This window comes from Panulirus ornatus, chromosome 44 (assembly GCF_036320965.1).
Source record: "Panulirus ornatus isolate Po-2019 chromosome 44, ASM3632096v1, whole genome shotgun sequence".
Classification (NCBI taxonomy): Eukaryota; Metazoa; Arthropoda; class Malacostraca; order Decapoda; family Palinuridae; genus Panulirus; species Panulirus ornatus.
The window spans coordinates 5,086,563-5,113,450 of record NC_092267.1 but is presented as its reverse complement, the minus strand read 5'-3'; the positions used below and the strand labels follow the sequence as shown (position 1 = coordinate 5,113,450).

Below are 26,888 nucleotides of genomic sequence, written 5' to 3'. Positions count from 1 at the left end.
CGCATGTTGAAGCTTATCTGATGTCTGTCTCTGGAACATCTCCTCTCACCCCCCAGATAACAGACTCCACATTTAACTCTCTCCCTCCCCTCACTAGTACAACACTCTCCCTTCTCACTTGGTACAATCTCTCCCTAACTACATCCTATCTCACCACAATGGTATACTAGTCTCTCTCCACTAACACTCCTCCTCCCCACTCACATCTCTCCCTTTCCCAGAGTAGTCACTCCCACAACTCTCTCCCTCCCCAGAGTACAACTCTCTCCTTTCCCACAGACTAAATCTCCACACAACACACTCACCTCACCTCTCCCCACAGACGTATAATCCTCCACTACACATCACTCACCCTCCCTCCCACAATATGTCCATGTCGCTGGGAAACACGGATGTCGTGGAACTTGACCTCACACCCACCCAGGTAACACAGAACTCCAGCTACTCTCCGCCATTCACGAGCCGACAGCACTCACGTCAACCTACAGTAACCGTGGAGGTGCTCTCCTGCTCACCTGACTACCAGCTGAGGTGTCAGGAGAACGACTACTATAGTGGGACGGGATTGAACTGAGGAAAGGACTCGAGAGCTAGGGAGGAGGGGAGAGGGAGAAGGAGAGAGAGAGAGAGAGAGAGAGAGAGAGAGAGAGGATAGTAGAGAGAGAGAATATTCACCTCTGGCGAGGCCTATATCATTGTAGGAGGACTAATTATACAATCCTCCTCAAAGACCATCCCTTCTCCAAAGAGAGTCCTTCCTCCTCCTTCCCCTGCTCCTGGAAGCGGCGCAGCTCCAGAGCTGAACGAAGTGAAAATGGACTGACGAGAGAGAAAAACCTTTAAGACTCCTTGATAATAATGCTTCCCACTCTCTCTCTCGTTCAAGGAATCACCTATGGGCATAACGTTGCTCAACCCGAAGACGACCAGATATGGTTTGAAGCTGACCTCTGGATAGCGGACCATCCCAACGCACCAGCCACGATAGACATCCACTTCGCAATCAACGTAAGTTCCGAAGGTGGGCCCAGCGCCCTGTTCAGGCTGGAGTATGGTATAGCTTGGTGTGTGGCTTGTGTGTGTGATCATACTACCCCTAACCCCACTTCACTGAGACCTTGTGATTCTTACGTTCTCTCTCTATCTATATGTCTATCTCCTTATCTATCTATGTTTCTATCTATCTATCTATCTACCTATCTATCTATCTATCTATCTATCTCTCTATCTATCTATCATCTATCTATCTATCTATCTATCTATCTATCTATCTATGTATCTATCTATCCATCTATCTATTTATCTATTTATCTATCTATCTATCTATCCATCTATCTCTTTATCTATCTATCTATCTATTTATTCACCTATACATCTATCTATCTATCTATTTATTCACCTATCTCTCTATCTATCTATTTATTCATCTATCTATCTATCTATCTATCTATTTATCTATCTATTCATCTATCTACCTATCCATCTATCTCGCAGGCGGAAACTGTTATAGTTGTCATCGAGAAGCCTCTCACCTTGGACACGTCGGGAGCCCGGGAAGAGAAGATCGTGACAGAGTTCCTTCTCACGGACCCAACCAAAACTCGGTTTGCCCAAGGGTAAGGCAAAGCATCGTTGTTTGTCCAAAATCTATTTGCCCAAGGAGGCTGCAAACAATGTAGAATCATATGTCTCTAGAGCCCCCATAATGATTATATCAGAGGGTAAACAAAGCGCTGCTCTTCATTCATCTCTGTGGTGTAGAAATCTCTGCCTCTCCCCAGGAATGTTCGTGTGCTTAATTCTCTTTTGTCCGTGTGCCTAATTCTCTTTTGTCCGTGTGCTTAATTCTCTTTTGTCCGTGTGCTTAATTCTCTTTTGTCCGTGTGCCTAATTCTCTTTTGTCCGTGTGCCTAATTCTCTTTTGTCCGTGTGCCTAATTCTCTTTTGTCCGTGTGCCTAATTCTCTTTTGTCCGTGTGCCTAATTCTCTTTTGTCCGTGTGCCTAATTCTCTTTTGTTCGTGTGCTTAATTCTCTTTTGTCCGTGTGCTTAATTCTCTTTTATCTCCTTACTATATCAATGATGTCTTCACCGTCGTATCTAAAAAGGGGTCAACACTCTCCCTCTGTGTGTGTGTGTGTGTGTGTGTGTGTGTGTGAGTGTGTGTGTCTCAAGAAGTTAACCCCTCACCTCACTACTCACCTCAGGGACCAAGTGGGTCTGACGGCCAGAGCGTATCACCTGGTGAACGAGTCTACCCAGGAAGCCAATGACGCCAGGTTACGCATCCTGATGCCCAAATACGTCAAGTTCGTCAGTGGCGTAGACACCGTTGACTCCAACATCACCGGCACCACCATTGAGAACCAGTATATCGACTTCGATGTAAGTTTTGATGGGTCTCTGCGCCAGGTTTTCCCAGGGTCTCTGCGCCAGGCTTTCCCAGGGTCTCTGCGCCAAGTGTTCCCAGGGTCTCTGCGTCAGGCTTTCCCATGGTCTCTGCGCCAGGCTTTCCCAGGGTCTCTGCGTCAGGCTTTCCCAGGGTCTCTGCGTCAGGCTTTCCCATGGTCTCTGCGCCAGGCTTTCCCAGGGTCTCTGCGTCAGGCTTTCCTATGGTCTCTGCGCCAGGCTTTCCCAGGGTCTCTGCCAGGCTTTCCCAGGGTCTCTGCCTGGCTTTCCCAGGGTCTCTGCGCCAGGCTTTCCCAGGGTCTCTGCGCCAAGTTTTCCCAGGGTCTCTGCGCCAGGCTTTCCCAGGGTCTCTGCCAGGCTTTCCCAGGGTCTCTGCGCCAGGCTTTCCCAGGGTCTCTGCGCCAGACTTTCCCAGGGTCTCTGCGCCAGGCTTTCCCAGGGTCTCTGCCAGGCTTTCCCAGACAGAGTGGATATGATCATTTCTGTGCCTCAGCCTGTGGCAATACTAGATACAAAGATGATAGTGAAGATATAATCAGAATAATTCTGTGCCTCAACCTGTGGTAAAGTTAGATACAAAAGACGATAGTGAAGATATAATCAATTCTGTGCCTCAATCTGTGGTAATGTTAGATACAAAGACGATAGTGAAGATATAATCAATTCTGTGCCTCAATCTGTGGTAATGTTAGATACAAAGACGATAGTGAAGATATATTCAGTTCTGTGCCTCAACCTGTGGTAATGTTAGATACAAAAGACGATAGTGAAGATATAATCATGTCTGTGCCTCAATCACTTAATGGTAATGCTAGATACAAAGACGATAGTGAAGATATATTTAGTTCTGTGCCTCAACCTGTGGTAATGGTAGATACAAAAGACGATAGTGAAGATATAATCATGTCTGTGCCTCAACCTGAGGTAATGGTAGATACAAAAGACGATAGTGAAGATATAATCATGTCTGTGCCTCAGTCACTTCATGGTAATCCTAGATACAAAGACGATAGTGAAGAGCTTATCATTTCTGTGTCTTAACCTGTTTGGTTCTTCGGCAGTTCGGCCACCTCTTCTTCACGGACGTCCTGGAGGTGAACCTGACGCTGACGATGGATCCCGACGGCATCCTCCCCAAGGGCCTGGGCGTCGTCAACGCCACGACTCTCCTGAGGCTCGTCTGTACCACACTTGGCTCGCCCAATTACAAGTACTGCTCCAGCACCACCCATGTCCAGTACGAGATGGACGGCTCCGGTGAGGACTGGGAGGGAGAGGGAGGGTGAGGGAGGGTGAGGGAGGGAGGAAGGGAAGCTGGAAGAAAGAGAGAGAGAGAGAGAGAGAGAGAGAGAGAGAGAGAGAGAGAGAGAGAGAGAGAGAGAGAGAGAGAAAGGATATGGACAGAAAGAGAGATGATAGGGAAAGAAAGGCAGAGGATAGAGAGAGAGAGAGAGAGAGAGAGAGAGAGAGAGAGAGGGGGGGGGATAGAAAGAGACAGAGGGACGATAGATAGAGGACAGAGAGAGAGAGAGAGAGAGAGAGAGAGAGAGAGAGAGAGAGAGAGAGAGAGAGACAGACAGACAGACAGACAGACAGACAGACAGAGAGACAGAGAGACAGAGAGACAGACAGAGAGAGACAGAGAGGGTAAAGAGAGAAAGATAGGGGAAAGACAGAGAGAAAGAAAAAAGATAAACGCAGAGAATACGCCAGAAAGAGAGAGAGAGAGAGAGACAGGGATTTACGCTACTGAGTCATATTACGCATTGGTCAGAGCCCATACGTCATATAGTCTACGTCCGCTCACAAGTTGCCATCAGCTTTGCGTACCACAAGAAGTAACTAAACATCTCAGCCAATTAAGTGTCTCAATATCCTCATGTTCCCTCTCGTAACCTCACACTCAACCCCACTCAAAGGCCCCACTCCCACTCCGCCGTAGCCACCCTCCCTCAACCTCATACGCACCCCCACTCAAAGGCCCCACTCCCACTCCGCCATAGCCACCCTCCCTCAACCTCACACTCACCCCCACTCAAAGGCCCTACTCCCACTCTGCCGTACCCACCCTCCCTCAACCTCATACGCACCCCCACTCAGAGGCCCCTACTCCCACTCCGCCATAGCCACCCTCTCTCAACCTCACACGCACCCCCACTCAAAGGCCCCACTCCCACTCCGCCGTGCCCACACACTCACCCCCACTCAGAGGCCCCGCTCTGCCGTACCCACCTTCCTCAATCTCACATTCACCTCCACTCAGAGGCCCCACTTCCACTCCGCCATAGCCACCCACTCTCAACCTCACACGCACCCCCACTCAGAGACCCCACTCCCACTCCAAAGCCCACTCAACACCTCTCCTCCCCTAACAGATTGTTCCGAGGCCCTGCTGGTCGACAGTATGGACCCATGCCAGCTGTCTGCTTCAGCAGCCATAGATCAAAACACAAGTCCAGCAATGGCTAAATCGACATCTGGCTCAGGTAGGTGTGTGTGTGGCACATGTGAGGCAGGTATACATACATGGCTCAGGTAGGTGTGTGTGTGGCACATGTGAGGCAGGTATACATACATGGCTCAGGTAGGTGTGTGTGTGGCACATGTGAGGCAGGTATACATACATGGCTCAGGTAGGTGTGTGGCACATGTGGGTAAGGTAGGTGTACATACATGGCTCAGGTAGGTGTGTGCGGCACATGTGGGTAAGGTAGGTATACATACATGGCTCAGGTAGGTGTGTGGCACATGTGGGTAAGGCAGGTATACATACATGGCTCAGGTAGGTGTGTGGCACACGTGGGTAAGGCAGGTATACATACATGGCTCAGGTAGGTGTGTGTGGCACACGTGGGTAAGGTAGGTATACATACATGGCTCAGGTAGGTGTGTGTGGCACATGTGGGTAAGGCAGGTATACATACATGGCTCAGGTAGGTGTGTGCGGCACATGTGAGGCAGGTATACATACATGGCTCAGGTAGGTGTGTGTGGCACATGTGAGGCAGGTATACATACATGGCTCAGGTAGGTGTGTAGCACACGTGGGTAGGTAGGTATACATACATGGCTCAGGTAGGTGTGTGCGGCACATGTGGGTAAGGTAGGTATACATACATGGCTCAAGTAGGTGTGTGTGGCACGCGTGGGAAAGACAGGTATACATACATGGCTCAGGTAGGTGTGTGTGGCACACGTGGGTAAGGTAGGTATACATACATGGCTCAGGTAGGTGTGTGTGGCACATGTGGGTAAGACAGGTATACAATGACCGTCTCACTATCTCTCACCCCACAACACTGACCCCCTTCTCACTGTCTCTCTCACCCAACAACAGTGACCCCCTCTCACTGTCTCTCTCACCCTACAACCCTGACCTTATTAACCTCTCACTTCCCACCACCCTCTCACTCCCTCTCACTCCCTCTCACTCCCAGCTTGGTGCCCGCCCGTCAGGAAGGGATCGGAGTGGAGGCATTACTTCACCATTGACTTCCTGAGGAAGACCCGGGTCTCCAAAATCATCTTCCAAGCGCCCGCGGGAATGCTGCAGCTCCACACCTTCAAGATCCAGTACTCCCACAACGCTTACATCTTCACCGACGCTTGTGAGGTGAGGAGAGAGAGAGAGAGAGAGAGAGAGAGAGAGAGAGAGAGAGAGAGAGAGAGAGAGAGAGAGAGAGAGAGAGAGAGATCTAATATCTGCATATATATATATATATATATATATATATATATAACCTAACTACAAGGAAAAAACTGAAATACGATAAGTTCCCAAGTGCACTTTCGTGTAGTGATCACATCATCAGGGGAGACACAAGGATGAGATGGGTGAACAGTCAGTTGTAGAACAGTCTCTTCCTTCTATATCAACTGACTGTTCTACGTCTTCTATCGCATTCTTGTCCTGACCATATGAGCATTACACCTTTGCATTCACCTAAATTCCATTGTATTCCTCTGCATTCCATTGTATTCCTCTGCATTCTATTGTATTCCTTTGCATTCCTTTGTGTTTTTTCTTTTTTCTTTTTGCATTCCTTTGCATACCTTTGTATTCCATTGCATTTTCTTGAAAATCTCTCCTTCAGTTCCTAACAACGAACCGTTCATTGCTCTCGCATATAAGTTGAAAATTCCCCGAAAAAACCAGGTTTCTTCTTCCCACCCGCTCTTGGCAGACGGAGCTCAAGGTACCAGAGAATGGGGTGGTTACCTTACCCACCCTGTGTCGCTTCCAAGCCCGCTATGGGCGTCTCTTGATCGTCAGCGCTACCGACGTCATGGGCGGGAGTCCGGTGCCCTTCGGCGAAGCCACCTTTGGCGTCAGGTAAGTCGGTCCTAATGATCCTACTTTGTCGTCTGATAACTGGTCGCCTCTCTCACACCGGTCAACTTAGAGGCGGTCAAGCCCTCCTGCTCCTCCTCCTCCTCCTCCTCCTCCTCTTCCTCTTCCTCTTCCTCTTCCTCCTCCTCCTCCTCCTCTTCTCTTGCCTTTTCTTAGAAAGCAATTTACTGTCCCACATCCCGACCCTCGCACATCCTCCTCTGCGACAGTCGGAGAAGATACATAAGTAGTTTCAGCCTCCCTCCTGGATCTCTTGAAGAGGTGATAGACTCACACATATATATATATATATATATATATATATATATATATATATATATATATATATATATATATATATATATATATATATATATATATATATATATATATATTTTATTTTTTTTATCATACTTTGTCGCTGTCTCCCGCGTTTGCGAGGTAGCGCAAGGAAACAGACGAAAGAAATGGCCCCACCCCCCCCCCCCATACACATGTATATACATACGTCCACACACGCAAATATACATACCTACACAGCTTTCCATGGTTTACCCCAGACGCTTCACATGCCTTGATTCAATCCACTGACAGCACGTCAACCCCGGTATACCACATCGCTCCAATTCACTCTATTCCTTGCCCTCCTCTCACCCTCCTGCATGTTCAGGCCCCGATCACACAAAATCTTTTTCACTCCATCTTTCCACCTCCAGTTTGGTCTCCCTCTTCTCCTCGTTCCCTCCACCTCCGACACATATATCCTCTTGGTCAATCTTTCCTCACTCATTCTCTCCATGTGCCCAAACCACTTCAAAACACCCTCTTCTGCTCTCTCAACCACACTCTTTATATATATATATATATATATATATATATATATATATATATATATATATATATATATATATATATATATATATATATATATATATATATATCCTGAAGAGGTGATATACTTACATATATACATCCCCCCCCCCAGAACACAGTTCCTATAACAGGTTGATCTCCTCTTCCTTTGACTTATATGTGAGGTCTTCCCTCTCCAAGGTTTGGTGACTGGTATGGTTGCTATCTCGAGGACTCAGTGGGGACGTGCAACACCCAGCTCACAACAGCTTACTCGGACGACGGCAAAGGATGGCGACACGCTGCCCACGACGAAGTCAATGATATCCTCTACTTCTGTGATGTCACCCACAGGAGCACAGATCTCTACTGCTTCTGTACGAAAGATGGCTACACTTGGAAAGGTAAGAGAGGAGTGAGTCGTGCAGGATTGGGGGAGAGGAAAGTACGTGCAAAACGTAATGTTTTCTTGATCAATACCTCGGAGGTAACCTTCGTCTCTGTGTTTATACCATTCAGTCTATAACACAGGAGTTATGGCTGATAGATAGATAGATAACAGAATGTATACAATATTCGTATCATATCTCCCTACATGTACTGTCCAGGTTATGCATATTAGTGGCATACTTCTAGGAGAACTACTGTCTTGTTCTTGGCTTACTGGGTGACATGCCAAAAGGAAAGTGTAATAATTATTGCTATTATAGATGAGTCTTATAATTGTGATGGGTATTACAGGCGCCATGAGATTCGTGCCTCTACAGTATATTATGGAATGGGTTGATAACAATCTTGGACATGAGATGGTGACTTTCTGAAAATATTCTCCATCATCTAGTCAGTGCATCTATATATCATCTATATATCTATAGACCATCTATATATATATATATATATATATATATATATATATATATATATATATATATATATATATATATATATATATATATATATATATATATATACCATCCAGTTGATGTTATCACCATACATGATATATGAGAGAGCGGAGAGAATATTTACCACAAATTCATCTACATTGGAAAGAAAATCTCTTCTACCCTCTCCAAAAAATGGGATAATGTAAACACATCCCTCACTGTCTCTCTACCCCTTCACCCCGTAGACATCCATGATCATCTACCCTAAGAACACAAACCTGCCCCTCTACCCTAAGAACACAAACCTGCCCCTCTACCCTAAGAACACACACTTGCCCCTCTACCCTAAGAACACACACCTGCCCCTCTTTCCCCTCTTGCCCCTTCCACAGACGGCCACAACGCCTCACATCTCTCATCACGTTCCCTCTGTCTCCCCACGCAGCCCTGCCCTCCTACATTGGTCGGCTGGTGGGCTTCGACGCCGCTACGGGGAAGATGTGTGCCATGGATAAGAAGGATCGAGCGATGGTGTGCAGCCTCGATGGCGTGAACTGGTCTATCGTAGATGACATCCTGAGGGATACCATCCTAACGGCCGCCTCGCCTCCAGTTGCCATCCCTGGCCAACCTGAAGGACCTCTCGGTACCATAACAGTCGGTGGCTGGACAGGTGAGGGAGGCGCCCTTTACGAAATGTGGTTTTGCCCCACACACACACACGTTACCGTCTCGCACCACACGAACACATGAATCTTTGAGAATATACCTCTATAATTCTAATGTCCCAGTGACGTTCTAACTCTCCTAACTCTTCTTTTTTTTTTCTCCCCCCACCTTCCCTAAATAGCTGACTTTACTGGACTCTCCAAAGGGGGAACGTACCACGCCAAATGGGACAGCTGCTGTACTTAAGGGTAGTTAAACCAACGACCTCCACTCACTCAGCCACCTACTTACCACAAGAGCCGTACAACGAGAGGCAGTGTTGCTAGCGTGGCCACCACAAACAAAGCAGTTGTCCACCAACGACCAACACACCAACCCAACCCCCTAACCCCTCAATTTTCTACCCACATGATGAAACACAAGCAATACGGTATATACGAACGACAAAAACCATACATATCAAAGCTTAGGGCTTAGCTCCAGAGTGATCTGTCTAATGATTATCATCGACCTCTTCTCTCACAAGGAGCAAATGAGAGAGCTTTCGAATATGACATTTGGGATATATGTATATCTATCTATTTTCCTCTCCCTCCTCGACCTTCTTGACCTGAATTGGGACACGTCTGCTTCAGGAGGCGATGACCTTCCTGAAGGGGGAGGTAGTGAGGGAATGACTCTCTAACTTCTGAAATGGTTCATTCCACTGGTCCTTACAGATATACGAGACCAGAGGTTTCAGAACGTTATATATGTGGACAGATCTATCAATAATGGTGAATGTACAAAGACGAGAATAGAATTTCCTATTTTGAAACGTGTGTGTGTGTGTGTGTGTGTGTGTGTGTGTGTGTGTGTGTGTGTGTGTGTGCGTGTGTGTGTGTGTGTGTGTGTGTGTGTGTGTGTGTGTGTGTGTGTGTGTAATAGCTTTTGTCACTGTTAATAATTTTAGGAAAAAAAACTTCTTTACTTTCATACTTTCGGTGTGCAAGCTTCAGATTTCTATATTCAGTGAGTCTCAGTACTATTGTATGACAAATGTAAGATATACACATTCATATATATATATATATATATATATATATATATATATATATATATATATATATATATATATATATATATATATATATATATATATATATATATATATATTCAACTTCAGAATCCACCTCATGGGATTCTGCTACTTTCGAGGCTGCTCTACATAAAGGAGCAGGGTATGGTGTGCTCCACAGCGAAGGCTCTCGACGTAGTCTTTGTACCATCCGTCCACTAACAGCGACAGTCTTGTCAGAGGCGACGTTTTGATTCCAGTGCTGTTACCATCAGGCGAAGCATACACACACGCACACACACGATAAGTTCCCAAGTGCACTTTCGTGTAATGATCACATCATTACACGAAAGTGCACTTGAGAACTTATCGTTTTTCATTTCCTTTTGTTATATATATATATATATATATATATATATATATATATATATATATATATATATATATATATAGATATATATATATATATATACATATATATATATATATATATATATATATATATATATATATATATATATATGTATATATATATATATATATATATATATATATATATATATATATATATATATATATATATATATATATATATATATATATATATATATATATATATATATATATATATATATATATATATATATATATATATATATACATATATATATATATATATATATATATATATATATATATATATATATATATATATATATATATATATATATATATACCTGGGGATAGGGGAGAAAGAATACTTCCCACGTATTCCCTGCGTGTCGTAGAAGGCGACTAAAAGGGAAGGGAGCGGGGGCTGGAAATCCTCCCCTCTCGTTTTTTTTTTTTTTTTAATTTTCCAAAAGAAGGAACGGAGAAGAGGGCCAGGTGAGGATATTCCCTCAAAAGCCCAGTCCTCTGTTCTTAACGCTACCTCGCTATCGCGGGAAATGGCGAATGGTATGAAAAAAAAAAAAAAAAAATATATATATATATATATATATATATATATATATATATATATATATATATATATATATATATATATATATATGATTTCAACATGGAAAAATGTTGAATATAAATGAACACAGTCGGAGCACTTCTCGCTCGGCTCTTCCAGGAATACAAAAATCAAAGACCCTGTTTACAGTTTATACATAATGGAAAAAGTGCCAGTGCGGACCACGTCCAGTGCAGACCACCGAAGTCAGAGACCCAACAGGCCACAGCCTTCCCACGGCGACTGGCCATCCTGGAGGCAATGAGGAGGGAAGACTGGACACTGGGGAGAGGAGGTGATTGCCAGGGTAGGGATGATGATGAGAATTGCAAAAGGCTGGGGGTCTGAGAAGGAGCGAGGGAAAGAAAAGACCCTTAAGGGATGAAAACCTAGGGCAGGTACGTGGACTGACAGGAAGTGGAGCCCTAAGAGGAGATGGAAGGGTGCTCGGGGCTTGAGCATGAAGGTGGGTGTAAGGCATGCATAGGATAGAATGAATTGGAGACATGTGGTATACAGGGGACGACGTGCGGTCTTTAGACTTAACAAGGGCACATAAAACAGTCAGAGAAAACTAAAGACAGGTCGGTATGGCCTGGTTTCGAATAGGGGAGTGTGAGTTTGGTACGTTAGATGTGACAATTGGACAAATGAGACCATTTCTCTGTCTTTTCCCGGACGCTACTTCACTAATGTGGGCAAAAGCTAAGAAAGATATGGCAGCGAAAGGAACCATGATATATACATATAGGTGCTACCGGATTCCGCCTGACTGAGGTAACACCACGAGTGGAAAGTCACCTCTGACGAGGTTGCATCACTGTCACTTGACGAAGAGGAGTACAGTCGCGTCGAACACCGTCTTGCTTCACAGGAGTCCATCCTGTCCCTGCTACTTAATGTAGCGCAGCCCTGGCCAGCAGAAGCCCTTGAAAAAGGGGTTGTGGAGTAATCATGATATATATATATATATATATATATATATATATATATATATATATATATATATATATATATATATATATATATATATATATATATATATATATATATATATATATATATATATATATATACTTTTGTTACCAACGATGAAGTGATAAAGATGTGATATGACTGCTCTCTAATTGTTATCATATAACCTTAGAGAATATATTTGATCAGATGTTATCATGTAGTTTGTTTTAGCTTGGAAAATTATACCTAGATACTGCACTACCTCTTGTCATTAACCTTATGGAACGGCTCTGTCTTTTATATTGGACATGTACGTGCACATAGACACAGACACATTCACACCAGCCTAATCCAGTCACCCATCTATCGACCAGCCTCAAGAAAAAGATGAACAGCTGGGTTGACAGTGGGCCCACTGCCCCTCCAGGACTCGAAGCCAGGAGAACCCGTCTGTAAATCATGATCAGCGACGCTAAGTCCTCCACACCAAGCAAGTCCGTGTGTGAGAGGGCATCTATCTACATATACCCATGCATATATCTACATGTAATCTCCTTTCTATCTCTCTGCGCTCCCCGACCAGCAGCTGGGTTAGTCTGCATTGAATCACTTGTCGGGAATTCCCAGACAGACACACGTAATAGGAAGTGTTATTAGCGAGGGCTCCTATTGCATGCCAAAGGTCTCCGGAGCGACCCGAGTCGTCATATCAACACTGAAAATACAGCTGAATTGTGAATCTAGTTTGAAGCAGGTCAGGAAGTAGTGTATATATAATGTTTACATGTTTCTTGAACACTTAAAAGCATACATGTTGGTAAGTATACAAGTTATACACTACAGGAAGAGGTAAATGTATGAGGAAGATGTATATATATATATATATATATATATATATATATATATATATATATATATATATATATATATATATATATATATATATATATATATATATATATATATATATATATATATATATATATATATATATATATATATATATATATTCCTATGAGTCAAGGGAAATATGAAACACGATAAGTTCCCAAGTGCACTTTCGTGTAATAATCACATCATCAAGGGAACTACAAGAGAGAATTATAACAGTCAGTTGATATACAACGAAGAGACGTAACAAATGGCGTCCTAGGTACGTTCCTTCATTGTATATCAACTGACTGTTATATTTCTTGGAGGAATTCCAAGCTCCCTCCTCCTACCACACCACCAGCAGGAACTCCCTCCTCCTACCACACCACCAGCAGGAACTCCCTCCTCCTACCACACCACCAGGAGGAACTCCCTCCTCCTACCACACCACCAGCAGGAACTCCCTCCTCCTACCACACCACCAGCAGGAACTCCAAGCTGCTCCCTCCTCCTCCTACCACACCACCAGCAGGAACTCCCTCCTCCTACCACACCACCAGCAGGAACTCCCTCCTCCTACCACACCACCAGCAGGAACTCCCTCCTCCTACCACACCACCAGCAGGAACTCCCTCCTCCTACCACACCACCAGCAGGAGCTCCCTCCTCCTACCACACCACCAGCAGGAACTCCCTCCTCCTACCACACCACCAGCAGGAGCTCCCTCCTCCTACCACACCACCAGCAGGAACTCCCTCCTCCTACCACACCACCAGCAGGAGCTCCCTCCTCCTACCACACCACCAGGAGGAACTCCCTCCTCCTACCACACCACCAGCAGGAACTCCACTCCTCCTACCACACCACCAGGAGGAACTCCACTCCTCCTACCACACCACCAGGAGGAACTCCAAGCTGCTCCCTCCTCCTCCTACCACACCACCAGCAGGAACTCCCTCCTCCTACCACACCACCAGTAGGAACTCCCTTCTCCTACCACACCACCAGCAGGAACTCCCTTCTCCTACCACACCACCAGCAGGAACTCCCTCCTCCTACCACACCACCAGCAGGAACTCCAAGCTGCTCCCTCCTCCTCCCAGCACCAGCAGGAACTCCAAGCTCACGACAACGCCAGAGATAACGTAAGATTACGTCGCTAGTGACACGCGTGTGTGAGGGGGGTAACACAAGGGTTCTTGGCTCGAGCGATACTGAAGGCCGTTTTCAGATCACTGGCTCCCGTTGAGGAATACCTCAGAATGTGAATGTCGTCACCCAAAAGATACGAGCAATACTGAAGAACATTATCCCTCGGTTAGTGCCCAAGAAGATGACCTTAGAATGTGAGTTTCGTGACCCCCAAAAAGGGCGTACATCACCGGCAACTCTTGGAAAAGGTTGAAAAACGCGCTGGCCCTAATGTTCCCCAGTGGCCCGAAATTCCATTTTCGAAATGATTTGGGCGTAGCGAGAACGAACATGCAAGCGCTCCTCTCCCTCTCTCATGCGTATATATCCTCAGGAACATGGTGGGGAGTATGTCAACTTTAAATTCAGACGCCTCTCTCTCTCTCTCTCTCTCTCTCTCTCTCTCTCTCTCTCTCTCTCTCTCTCTCTCTCTCTCTCTCTCTCTCTCTCTCTCTCTCCCCCCTCCACTTCACAGTCCCACTTCTCCAATACCACACCAAGTTCAGACCTCTGGGGGATATCTTTTGAAGTCCATACTGGTAATGAGGTGCGAAAGGAAAGGGGAGAGGGGAGGGGGTGAAAAAAAAATAAAAGATCATTCCTACACATTCAACACTTGTGCAATGACATGGAAATGAGTAGCAAATGCAGCCACATATCACTGTGCTCAATACTCACTCTCCGTGCAGCAGCGCTACCTCCACCAGCCATGACCAATCATCAACCCCCCAAAGCAGGAAGAAAAGAGTCTATCACCTATTTTTTCAATTCAGTGTCGTATATCTACAGATCTCTCTTTTCGAACAGATGTGAAATACACAAGATATATGCCCTTCCATAAGCATTAAACACCCGCTCTCCCTCACCAGTCCTAAGTCCCACTCCAGCAGACATGCGTGGAGAATATAGCTTATGATGGATGTATCATAAGCTACGTTCCCCAGTCATGTACGAGTCACACTTTCTCTTCTGCCTTTTGGACACCACCCATCACACCAACGTTACAAACACCGGTTCATCGTAGTATAAGATACCTCATGCTCAAATTGCAACGCCTCTCTCGAAGTAGCAGAGAACTTGAGCCTCATATATCGAGTGGACACCTTAAATAAAAAATAAGGATGTACAGAATCATTACACATTTTCACCTGAGGATCCATTCTCTGGAAGTGGCTGGCTTCCAGAGCGCTGCAGGTACCCCATAGATTGGGATCCTAGGGCAAGAAGGATGAGTATTACGTAAACACACGAATTTTCAATTAGTTAACATTGAAACAAAGACGACAAATTTGGCAGACAATGAAATTATCTAAAATCAGTTCAATGTAAAGTGTAATTATAGAAAAATATGCAACACACAAAAGTCAACTTATTCGCATAAACAATAACATGCAATTGTACACTTATAAAACAAGAGAGTACAGAATTATTAGTCATCAAGTTAAGCTCTTTTCCAACACTGAACCAGGATTCGACACATCGAACCTTGGTTATCACACGTTAAGGCCATTACCGATAATGAACCAGGATTCGAAACTTTCGAGCCTTACGTATGATACAAGGCCATTACCAATACAGAGCAAAGACTCGAAACATCAAAGCTTAGTTATGATACAATAGTGCCATTACCGATACGGAACCAGAACTCGAAACATCGAACCTCACTTATCTGCACGAGTCAAAGCCTCATCAGTACCGAGCCAGGATTCAAAACGGTGAACCTCTCTACGTACAATAAGCCAAAACAAACACAGGAGCGTAGGTTACAACTACATCAAAGCTGACTACGACCACAGCAGTGGAAAACTGAATGTAACAAACACATCATGAAACTCTGAATCTCTAATCCGACTCCTCAGACCGAAGCGCAAAGCGAACCTCTCATCAAACGAACGCACCCCATGCCCGTCACAGCTGCTCACTTACCGGGCCATCATTTATTGAATCTAATACACCATTAACGAATACGGGAAAACTGTTTATCAAGTCGCACAAGAGAATGATAATGTATGCTATACATACTGGAAAATGCATTCATTGGTTTGTACAGAAACGTACGGTAACGGGAAACAAGCGTAATACAATTCAAACAAAGTATCTTAGAAAGACTATTATAGCATATATATATATATATATATATATATATATATATATATATATATATATATATATATATATATATATATATATATATATATATATATAAATGGCGTCCTAGCTACGTCTCTTCGTCGTATATCAACTGGCTGTTATATTTCTCTCTTGTGTCTCCTCTGATGATGTGATTATCACACGAAGGTACACTTGGGAACCTATTGTGTTATATATATGCTCCTATGAGTCCACGGGGAAATAAACACGATAAGTTCCCAAGTGCACTTTCGTGTAATAATCACATCATCAGGGGAGATACAAGAAAGAACTTACCGTGTTTCATTTCTTTCATTTTCTTGTCATCAGCCTAAACCACTGAGGTTCCACTGAACAGGAATCAACACCCTCCCCCAAACTCAACCCAGCTCAACCCACCCCAACGCCCCAACCACGTCATAACCCCCCCCTCCACCCAGGCCCAGATATTTTATTGCAAGCAGAAACGATTTTCGGAATTAATACTTCCTTTGATGTCCCCCCCACAACTCTCACACATATTAATGGACCTGCATCACAGCTTGTAGTTATGTGGAACATTAATATGCAGTGGTAGCAAGCGAAATTTTTTACTTATTGCACGCTGGGAAAGCTGATGAAATACCAATTACACACACACACACACACACACACACACACACACACACACACACACACACTCATACACACACACATACACACACACACACATACACACACACACACATACACACACACACACATACACATACACACACACACATACACATACACACACACACACACATATATACATATATATATATATATATATATATATATATATATATATATATATATATATATATATATATATATATATATATATATATATATTATCCCTGGGGATAGGGGATTAAGAATACTTCCCACGTATTCCCTGCGTGTCGTAGAAGGCGACTAAATGGGGAGGGAGCGGGGGGCTGGAAATCCTCCCCTCTCGTTTTTTTTTTTTTTCCAAAAGAAGGAACAGAGGGGGCCAGGTGAGGATATTCCAAAAAAGGCCCAGTCCTCTGTTCCTAACGCTACCTCGCTAACGCGGGAAATGGCGAATAGTTTAAAAAAAAAGAAAGAATATATATATATATATATATATATATATATATATATATATATATATATATATATATATATATATATATATATATATATATATCCCTGGGGATAGGGGAGAAAGAATACTTCCCACGTATTCCCTGCGTGTCGTAGAAGGCGACTAAAAGGGGAGGGAGCGGGGGGCTGGAAATCCTCCCCTCTCATTTTTTTTTAATTTTCCAAAAGAAGGAACAGAGAAGGGGGCCAGGTGAGGATATTCCCTCAGTGGCCCAGTTCTCTGTTCTTAACGCTACCTCGCTAACGCGGGAAATGGCGAATAGTTTGAAAAAAAAAAAAAAATATACATATATAAATCAATCACGCCAAATACTTTCCTTTATAATTTTTTTAATGGGGAAAAATATATATGCATGGTTGAGCCAAAATGAATTAGAATACAGAGAGTCATTCAAATGAACAGAAACATCATTACAGTATGATATACATCTGTATTGAGATTATCATTTCCATTACGTAATTCAGTTGTATATCATTGCATTTCGCATTGTTTGGGATCTATCAACGCAGTGATTAACGAAGATATAACGGATATAAACACACTATGTGATTTGCGGATCTGAACGCTTCTCACTACGCAACTCTGCCGTCTTTTGTTCGTCTTGTTTATATTGTTGAATGGCTGAACGTGCCTCACCTCATATCGTGACGTTTATAAGTGAAAGGATTGCTTTAGGAGGCCGCAACTCACGACAGTGGATACTCACAATATTATGAGGTATGTTCTGTGAGGGCTGGAGTGTGTGTATAGGAATCTTTTGAGTTGTGAGGACGAAATAGTGGCTTTGTGTGGAGGGAGGTGATGCGCCTATGGAGGTTGTATTCGACATGCAAATGACTCTGGGTTGGATATGTTTTAAATACATGTTGTATTTCAGTGTGATTATCTGGTATTATTAGTTATCTACAAACAATGGGAGTGGTCAGAATTACCTGTTGTGTGATAATGTAATTCACCAATAGCCAGTTTGACACAGTGATTATGCGAATGGTTTATGATGAGATGTTTAAGAAATGGATTAGTAATTTGGTTTCATTTGATCAAGATCATTGATCTTTCGTGATCAATGGCATTAATCTAAAGTTTCATGTTATGTTTTGTTTCGGTATCAGCATATTTATTACATATGGTTCTACTGATTAAACCAATTTTTGAAAGGTAATGGTTTTATGTCCAATGTCCAGAATAGAATTGGCCCAGTGTCTAGTATTAATGGCGAAGCAATTTAAGACATCTAGGTATTCTTAATTGATGATTAGAGATCAGGGGCCATATGCAGAAAACTTCTTAGAATGCTTAAGTTTGCTTAACCCCAAAGAATTTTACTTAACTTTAAGAATTTTGCTAAGCATGTTTCTGAAAGCTGCCCTACGCTTAAGTATTTTCTTAGCAGACGACAAATATTTTGACCCAAACTGCATTTCATACTTCTTAAATCTTATGCTTAAGTTTTGCTAAGCGTCGTGCTTAGTCCTTTTCTGTGTGGCACTCAAGTCACTTTCTCAGCTAAGCATGAAAATAAGCAGAAATCTAAGAATTTTTCTGCATACGGCCCCAGGTGATGTAGTGGTGGTTAGCCTTCCTGACTATGGCGTAGTAACATTGATGGGCCGCTCCCCTGCTCACGGTGGACCATGGCATAGGTTCGAATCCTAGTTACGGCAGTCGGTCCACAGTCAACCCCAGCTGTTGATCCAACCCTATGGGTTGGTTGATAGAATGGGTACCTGGCTTAGACTAGGATCTATGTTAATATAGCGTTACTAGGATGGCATTCATAAGGTCCCCAGTTGCCCTTACTGTCTCAGCTCACACTGGAAAAAAAACTTATATACTGATATAACATATAGTACTGATATAGATATAGATATACGAGTCTATAACGAAACCATGGGAGTTGTGTGTGCAGCAGCCATGGATCCAGAAAAGTCATGTGATATACTGGACTGGATTGCAGTGTGGGAGTCGCTGGAAATTTATGTTCTAGGAGGAGAACTGCTCCATGAAAACAATTCCTGGGGAATAAAAAAAAAAAAGAGGAGAGGGAGAGAGAGAGAGAGAGAGAGAGAGAGAGAGAGAGAGAGAGAGAGAGAGAGAGAGAGAGAGAGATGTTGAAGCACGTATGATAGTGCAGGGTCAGTTGTGCGATACGTCTCTAAAAGGGAGACAGGGATGCGCGATATTCTCTCTCTCTCTCTCTCTCTCTCTCTCTCTCTCTCTCTCTCTCTCTCTCTCTCTCTCTCTCTCTCTCTGATAGAGACCAGGGTGGTATATCACTGGTGCCACCCCCCCCCCCCCCCCCCCGCCTGGGTATCGGAGCGGGGAGCTAGTAACGGCTGTGCAGTGAGTGACCCGGTGTTTGAGTGGCTGTCTAGTGTCACTCCCTTAGCCCAAGTCACTGTCCTGGCTACCTGCTTTTCCCCCACACGTGAGTATGTGGTTTGCCATACTGTCGTTTGCTGGAGGTGATGGGAGTCAGTGTTGGATGAGTTTGAAGAGGAGCTGGAGAAAGAACTGCTCTTTGGGGAACTTCACTGTACAGCTTGAGTGTTTTAAAGGATTAAATAAAGGACTGAAGGACTGCTATGGCATATAGCTATGAAATTCCTTAACTGTTCTCTTGTTAGAGGGTTTTGTCAAGTGCGTTTCATGTGAGGTTGTGTCGAGGGATAGTGTCAAATGCTTTCTTGATGTCTTGCTACTAGTACGGTGCGGGAGGGGGGCTCCGGTTGCGTGAATCCATCTAGATTCCATTCTGTGAGGCCTGTGGTGGTGTATTCGTGAAGAGGTTAGGTCTGAAGCCATGCTGTGTGGTTGACAGTGGAGTTCTTATTCAATTCTGTTGTGGATCATATTTTTTCAAAGGGGTCAGATACTTAAGATAGAATTGACATAGAGCAGCAGGGTGAGGGGGAATTGGATAGTTTGGGAGGGTTTAAAGACTGGTATTATGTTGACAAGTTTCCAGATGTAAGGGATTTTGTTGGAGTGATGGAAGATATTTGCAAGCGCTTACATCCAAGTAGGACAAGTGGTTTTATATTGTCCTGTGACCTGTTGGGTCAAGAGAAACCCTTGTTTCTGAGGCCTGAGAGCGGGAGGAGTCTCCTTTTAATCCATTTGGTCACGAGAGGTGGCGAGGGATCTTATAAACTATACAAGACGGTTTCAGATGGGACTCTTTGGTATCACCAAAACCATGATTGCACACTTCCATTGTCCAGAATTTGAGCCCGTTCGAATCCCGGGCCCATAGAGGTGAACAAGTTGTATATATATGTATATATATATATATATATATACACATGTGTATGGGGGGGGGGTTGGGCCATTTCTTTCGTCTGTTTCCTTGCGCTACCTCGCAAACGCGGGAGACAGCGACAAAGTATAAAAAAAATATATATATATATATATATATATATATATATATATATATATATATATATATATATATATATATATATATATACCATGTGTGGCGAGGTGGCGATGGGAATAAATAAAGACAGAGAGTCTGAATTATGTAAATGTGTATATATGTATATGTCTGTGTGTGTATATATATGTGTACATTGAGATGTATAGGTATGTATATTTGCGTGTGTGGACGTGTATGTATATACATGTGTATGGGGGTGGAATGGGCTATTTCTTTCGTCTGTTTCCTTGCGCTACCTCGCAAACGCGGGGGACAGCGACAAAGCAAAATGAATAAAACAATGTAAATATATATATGTATATATATATATATATATATACATATATATATATATATATATATATATATATATATATATATATATATATATATATATGTATATATATATATATATATATATATATATATATATATTTATATAATGGGAGTTGTGTGTGCAACAGCCATGGATTCAGAAATTCATTTGATACATTGGACTGGATTGCAGTGTGGGAGGCGCTGGAAATTTATGTTCTAGGAGGAGAACTGCTGCATGAAAACGATTCCTGGGAAAAAAAAAAATGGAGAGAGAGAGAGAGAGAGAGAGAGAGAGAGAGAGATGTTGAAGCACGCATGATAATGCAATTTTGTTTAGATATGTAGATGATGTTCTTTGTGCTTGACCAACAAATGAAAATTTCCAAACATTTCTCCCCTTAATTAACAATTTAGTATCTTCCATCAAATTTACTTTAGAAAATGAAAATGATGGTATGTTACCATTTTTAGATTGCATGATCCATAGGCAAGGAAATAAGTTTAGGTTTAGCATATACAGAAAACCTAACAGTGTATGCTCATATATCCATTATTACTCATCTCAACAAGACAGAGTTAGATTATCATCATTTCAATCTATGTTCCTTAGGGCATTACGTATTTGCAGTCCAGAGTTTATTGAGGATAAGTTTGAGAAGATATATTCTATTGGATCTCAGTCAAAGTACCCTAGGTCTTTCATTGATAAATCCAAGTTAGCAAAGATATCATTTTATAGAGTTGAACCCAAACATCCTATTGACACCAAGAATCTTTTAGTTCTCCCTTTTAATAATAATTTTACTTTACTTCCCATGTTGCTTAAATTCTTTAATGTAAATGTTGCCTTCAGCAACAATGATACTATAAAGAAAATCTTAATCAGGAACTCACCAGAAAATTCTCTTGGGTGCATTTTTAAAGTACCACGTAGAATTTGTGATAAGTTTTATGTTGAGTAGACTGGTAAGGATCTTTCCATTAGACTTAAACAACATGAATATATTATAAGAACAGGGCAAGAATCAGGTGCCTTGTTTAATAATATTAAAAGCTATGTCATTGCATTGACTGGAATAATGCCATCTCTGCTATTAACTCTATCACCAGTGCCACGAGAAATATCATTGAATCTTCTATTATTAAATACACAAAGAATCATAATCTTAACATTAGTGAAGGTCTATACAAATTGGATAACATTACTGTTGATAGAATTTGTAAACAATTCCCCTTCTCGTCCACATAATAAGTTTATGATACGCTCGTTGTCTGTCTTGGACAATCTCGTGTTTACCAAATGGCGTCCTAGCTACGTCTCTTCGTTGTGTATCAACTGACTGTTATATTTTCTCTTGTGTCTCCCCTGATGATGTGATTATTACACGAAAGTGCACTTGGGAACTTATATTTCATTTTCCCCGTGGACTCATAGGAATATATATATATATATATATATATATATATATATATATGTTGGTTTGCGGTAGGGGTGTGTGATGTCTCCATGGTTGTTTAATTTGTTTATGGATGGGGTTGTTAGGGAGGTGAATGCAAGAGTTTTGGAAAGAGGGGCAAGTATGAAGTCTGTTGGGGATGAGAGAGCTTGGGAAGTGAGTCAGTTGTTGTTCGCTGATGATACAGCGCTGGTGGCTGATTCATGTGAGAAACTGCAGAAGCTGGTGACTGAGTTTGGTAAAGTGTATGAAAGAAGAAAGTTAAGAGTAAATGTGAATAAGAGCAAGGTTATTAGGTACAGTAGGGTTGAGGGTCAAGTCAATTGGGAGGTGAGTTTGAATGGAGAAAAACTGGAGGAAGTGAAGTGTTTTAGATATCTGGGAGTGGATCTGGCAGCGGATGGAACCATGGAAGCGGAAGTGGATCATAGGGTGGGGGAGGGGGCGAAAATTCTGGAAGCCTTGAAGAATGTGTGGAAGTCGAGAACATTATCTCGGAAAGCAAAAATGGGTATGTTTGAAGGAATAGTGGTTCCAACAATGTTGTATGGTTGCGAGGCGTGGACTATGGATAGAGTTGTGCGCAGGAGGATGGATGTGCTGGAAATGAGATGTTTGAGGACAATGTGTGGTGTGAGGTGGTTTGATCGAGTAAGTAATGTAAGGGTAAGAGAGATGTGTGGAAATAAAAAGAGCGTGGTTGAGAGAGCAGAAGAGGGTGTTTTGAAATGGTTTGGTCACATGGAGAGAATGAGTGAGGAAAGATTGACCAAGAGGATATATGTGTCGGAGGTGGAGGGAACGAGGAGAAGAGGGAGACCAAATTGGAGGTGGAAAGATGGAGTGAAAAAGATTTTGAGTGATCGGGGCCTGAACTTGCAGGAGGGTGAAAGGAGGGCAAGGAATAGAGTGAACTGGAGCGATGTGGTATACCGGGGTTGACGTGCTGTCAGTGGATTGAATCAAGGCATGTGAAGCGTCTGGGGTAAACCATGGAAAGCTGTGTAGGTATGTATATTTGCGTGTGTGGACGTATGTATATACATGTGTATGGGGGTGGGTTGGGCCATTTCTTTCGTCTGTTTCCTTGCGCTACCTCGCTAACGCGGGAGACAGCGACAAAGCAAAAAAAAAAAAAAAAATGTATATACCATGATTCCCTTTATGGAGGTCGTGCAGCTTGAGGATCGTGCTCCAATCAGGAGGAGGGAAATCCTCGACGATATTGAACTTCTTTTTGTCCACCGGTGATGATATAACCTCGGGGGACACGAGTGGAAACTCACCATGCAACCAAATGCAAGTGGAGCTTTGTAATGTATATATATATTTAAATATATATATATATATATATATATATATATATATATATATATATATATATATATATATATATATATATATATATATATATATATATAGGTAGATAGATAGAGGGATAGATAGAAAAGTAAATAGATAGATAGATAGATAGATAGATACATGCATACATACATATATACATACATACATACATACATGCATACATCAATAGATAGACAGATAGATGAGTAGATAAATAGACACAGGGTAAAAATATGAATGGGCTTTGGTCATTTGTCTAGAAGCACAAGCGTTTCCAAGAGGAGCCTTGCCTTCCAACACAACCAGACTGGCTTGGCAAAACGTAATCTAGTGAAGGAGCCACGAAATGTGCCAAGCAACATCATGTTGGCCACCACTGTCCCTAAATTGGCGGGCTTTGCCACTACCTCCTCGCCCCTTCCCAACGCCATTCCTGGTAGCGCCTGGAATGGATGAAGAAGGCAAGCAAGTATGAATGTATACATGGGTATATATGTATAATGTCTGTGTATGTGTATGTATATGTACGTTTACGTTGATGTGTATATGTATGTACATGGGCGTGTATAGGCGTTTATGTATATGAACGTGTATATTTGTTTACACTGAGGGGAGGGGAGTGGGGGGAGAGGTTGAGGCTTATAATAAACATGATAACAACACGAATGGAAGATGCTTGTGGTCTCGACTCTCGAGTGAATTATCAAATTACTTGGAGGGACAATTGTGCCGAGTGCAGCCCCCCAACAGACAGCTTGGCCAATATGTGTTGTCTCCACCAGGTCATGACCTTGTCTGAGAAGCCTTGTTGATGTTGATGTTGGCACGAACACGAAGGTCAGGGGAAAAAGAAGAAAAGATAATCAGTAGGGAGTGAAGATAACAACTGGTGTGAGATAAGATAACCAGTAGGGAGTGAAGATAACAGCTGGTGTGAGATAAGATAACCAGTAGGGAGTGAAGATAACAGCTGGTGTGAGATAAGATAACCAGTAGGGAGTGAAAATAACAACTGGTGTGAGATAAGATAACCAGTAGGGAGTGAAGATAACAACTGGTGTGAGATAAGATAACCAGTAGGGAGTAAAGATAACAGCTGGTGTGAGGTGACATACCTCCACACCATCTTGGCCAAGAAGGTTGTAGTAATAATTATTACAGTGATGATGGCGGGTCATCTTCCTCGCTGTCTGAGCCACACTAGACACACACACACACACACACACACACACACACACACACACACACACCCACACACACACACGCACACCCACACACACACACACACACACACACACACACACACACACACACACACACACACCCACACACACATAAACACACACACACACACACACACACACACACACACACACACCCACACACACACACACACACACACACACACACACACACACACACACACACACACACACACACACCCACACACACATAAACACACACACACACACACACATAAACACACACACACACACACACACACATAAACACACACACACACACACACACACACACACACACACACACACACAGGCTGTCTGCCCCAGACACACTCCCACAGACAGACAATTTGCATAGCATTACAGACATCCTACCTCTTATAACCACACCACTGTGTAAGAGGGTCTTATAACCACACCACTGTGTAAGAGGGTCTTATAACCACACCACTGTGTAAGAGGGTCTTATAACCACACCACTGTGTAAGAGGGTCTTATAACAAACCTATATACGGGTCACCTAACCTGACCAGCACATTGCTAGCTCCTCAACTCACGTTTTCTCCACAAAATCGAAAAAAAAATATATATATATATATATATATATATATATATATATAAACTCGATTCTCAGAAAGCAGCGTCGCATCAGATTTACATGTGATTTCCAAGTTACGTTTGTGGCTGGCTTACTCGACATAGTCCTTGTCGCAAATGGTCGTAAGTTTTGCGTCCGCGTTGTTTGGTCTACTGGGACGCTGGTGGTGAGGGGTTGTTATGGGGTTGTAACAGACTGTAGGGTTGTGTTATTTACAACTTAGTTATGTAGACAGGGACGTCATGAATGCATCCCATGGGACGGGATACTGTCTCTGTTGTGGGATGTTGGTACAAACTGAATGTGGAAACTTGATTGTGTGTGTGTGTGTGTGTGTGTGTGTGTGTGTGTGTGTGGGTGTGTGGGTTGTGGAGCGAGCAGCCGAGTTGTACGATGTTGTAGTACAACAGACTGGATGATGAGATCTGTAATATCCTCGTTGAGATTTTAGTCTTCAGATACTAGTGCCGTAAAGATGAATTTCCTTCCCTCTCCTTCGCTCCGTGTGGCACATTGTTTACACTCAGGGTTCATGGTCCATAAGGGCATATAGGCCTCAAAGACCACTAGACGTCATCACCCAGACCCATCAGAACAGATGATCCATCAGACCATTCACCATCAGGGAAATAGGTCCATCGTAACCCAATCAAGACTCTGGCTTCTTCAGGGGCTTATCAGAACATGAGGTCACTATTCCACAAACCCATCAGAACACAACTCATCCCTGGTCTACGTCCATCAGATCATTAGAACTATCAGAACACCAGACCAGTCAGGACCCATCAAGGCACTGGACATTTGGAAACAATGAACCTATCAGAACACAGGTGATTACGACCCCCATCAGATTACATATCAGACTTAGACCCCCATCAGGACATTGAGGTCATTGGACCACTGTACCCATCAGGTCACAGAAGCCCATCAGGTCACAGAAGCCCATCAGGTCACAGAGGCCCATCAGGGAAGGACCATCTCTCCCTCACTCCCCCATCATT

The 26,888-nt window shown here is 43.0% G+C and overlaps 1 protein-coding gene across 1 annotated transcript in view; it reads left to right on the top strand.

Annotated features, from left to right (window-relative positions):
- The window catches only part of LOC139762793 (uncharacterized), a 170,056-nt gene extending 159,545 nt beyond the window's left edge, over positions 1–10,511 (top strand). Inside the window, 10 exon segments of the mRNA XM_071687949.1 lie at positions 845–1,008; positions 1,495–1,616; positions 2,207–2,384; positions 3,470–3,665; positions 4,784–4,894; positions 5,846–6,021; positions 6,593–6,741; positions 7,792–7,994; positions 8,923–9,150; positions 9,328–10,511. Of these exon segments, the coding sequence (XP_071544050.1) occupies positions 845–1,008; positions 1,495–1,616; positions 2,207–2,384; positions 3,470–3,665; positions 4,784–4,894; positions 5,846–6,021; positions 6,593–6,741; positions 7,792–7,994; positions 8,923–9,150; positions 9,328–9,392 (1,592 nt within the window). The 3' untranslated portion in view covers positions 9,393–10,511.
- The last annotated feature ends 16,377 nt before the right edge of the window (positions 10,512–26,888 follow it).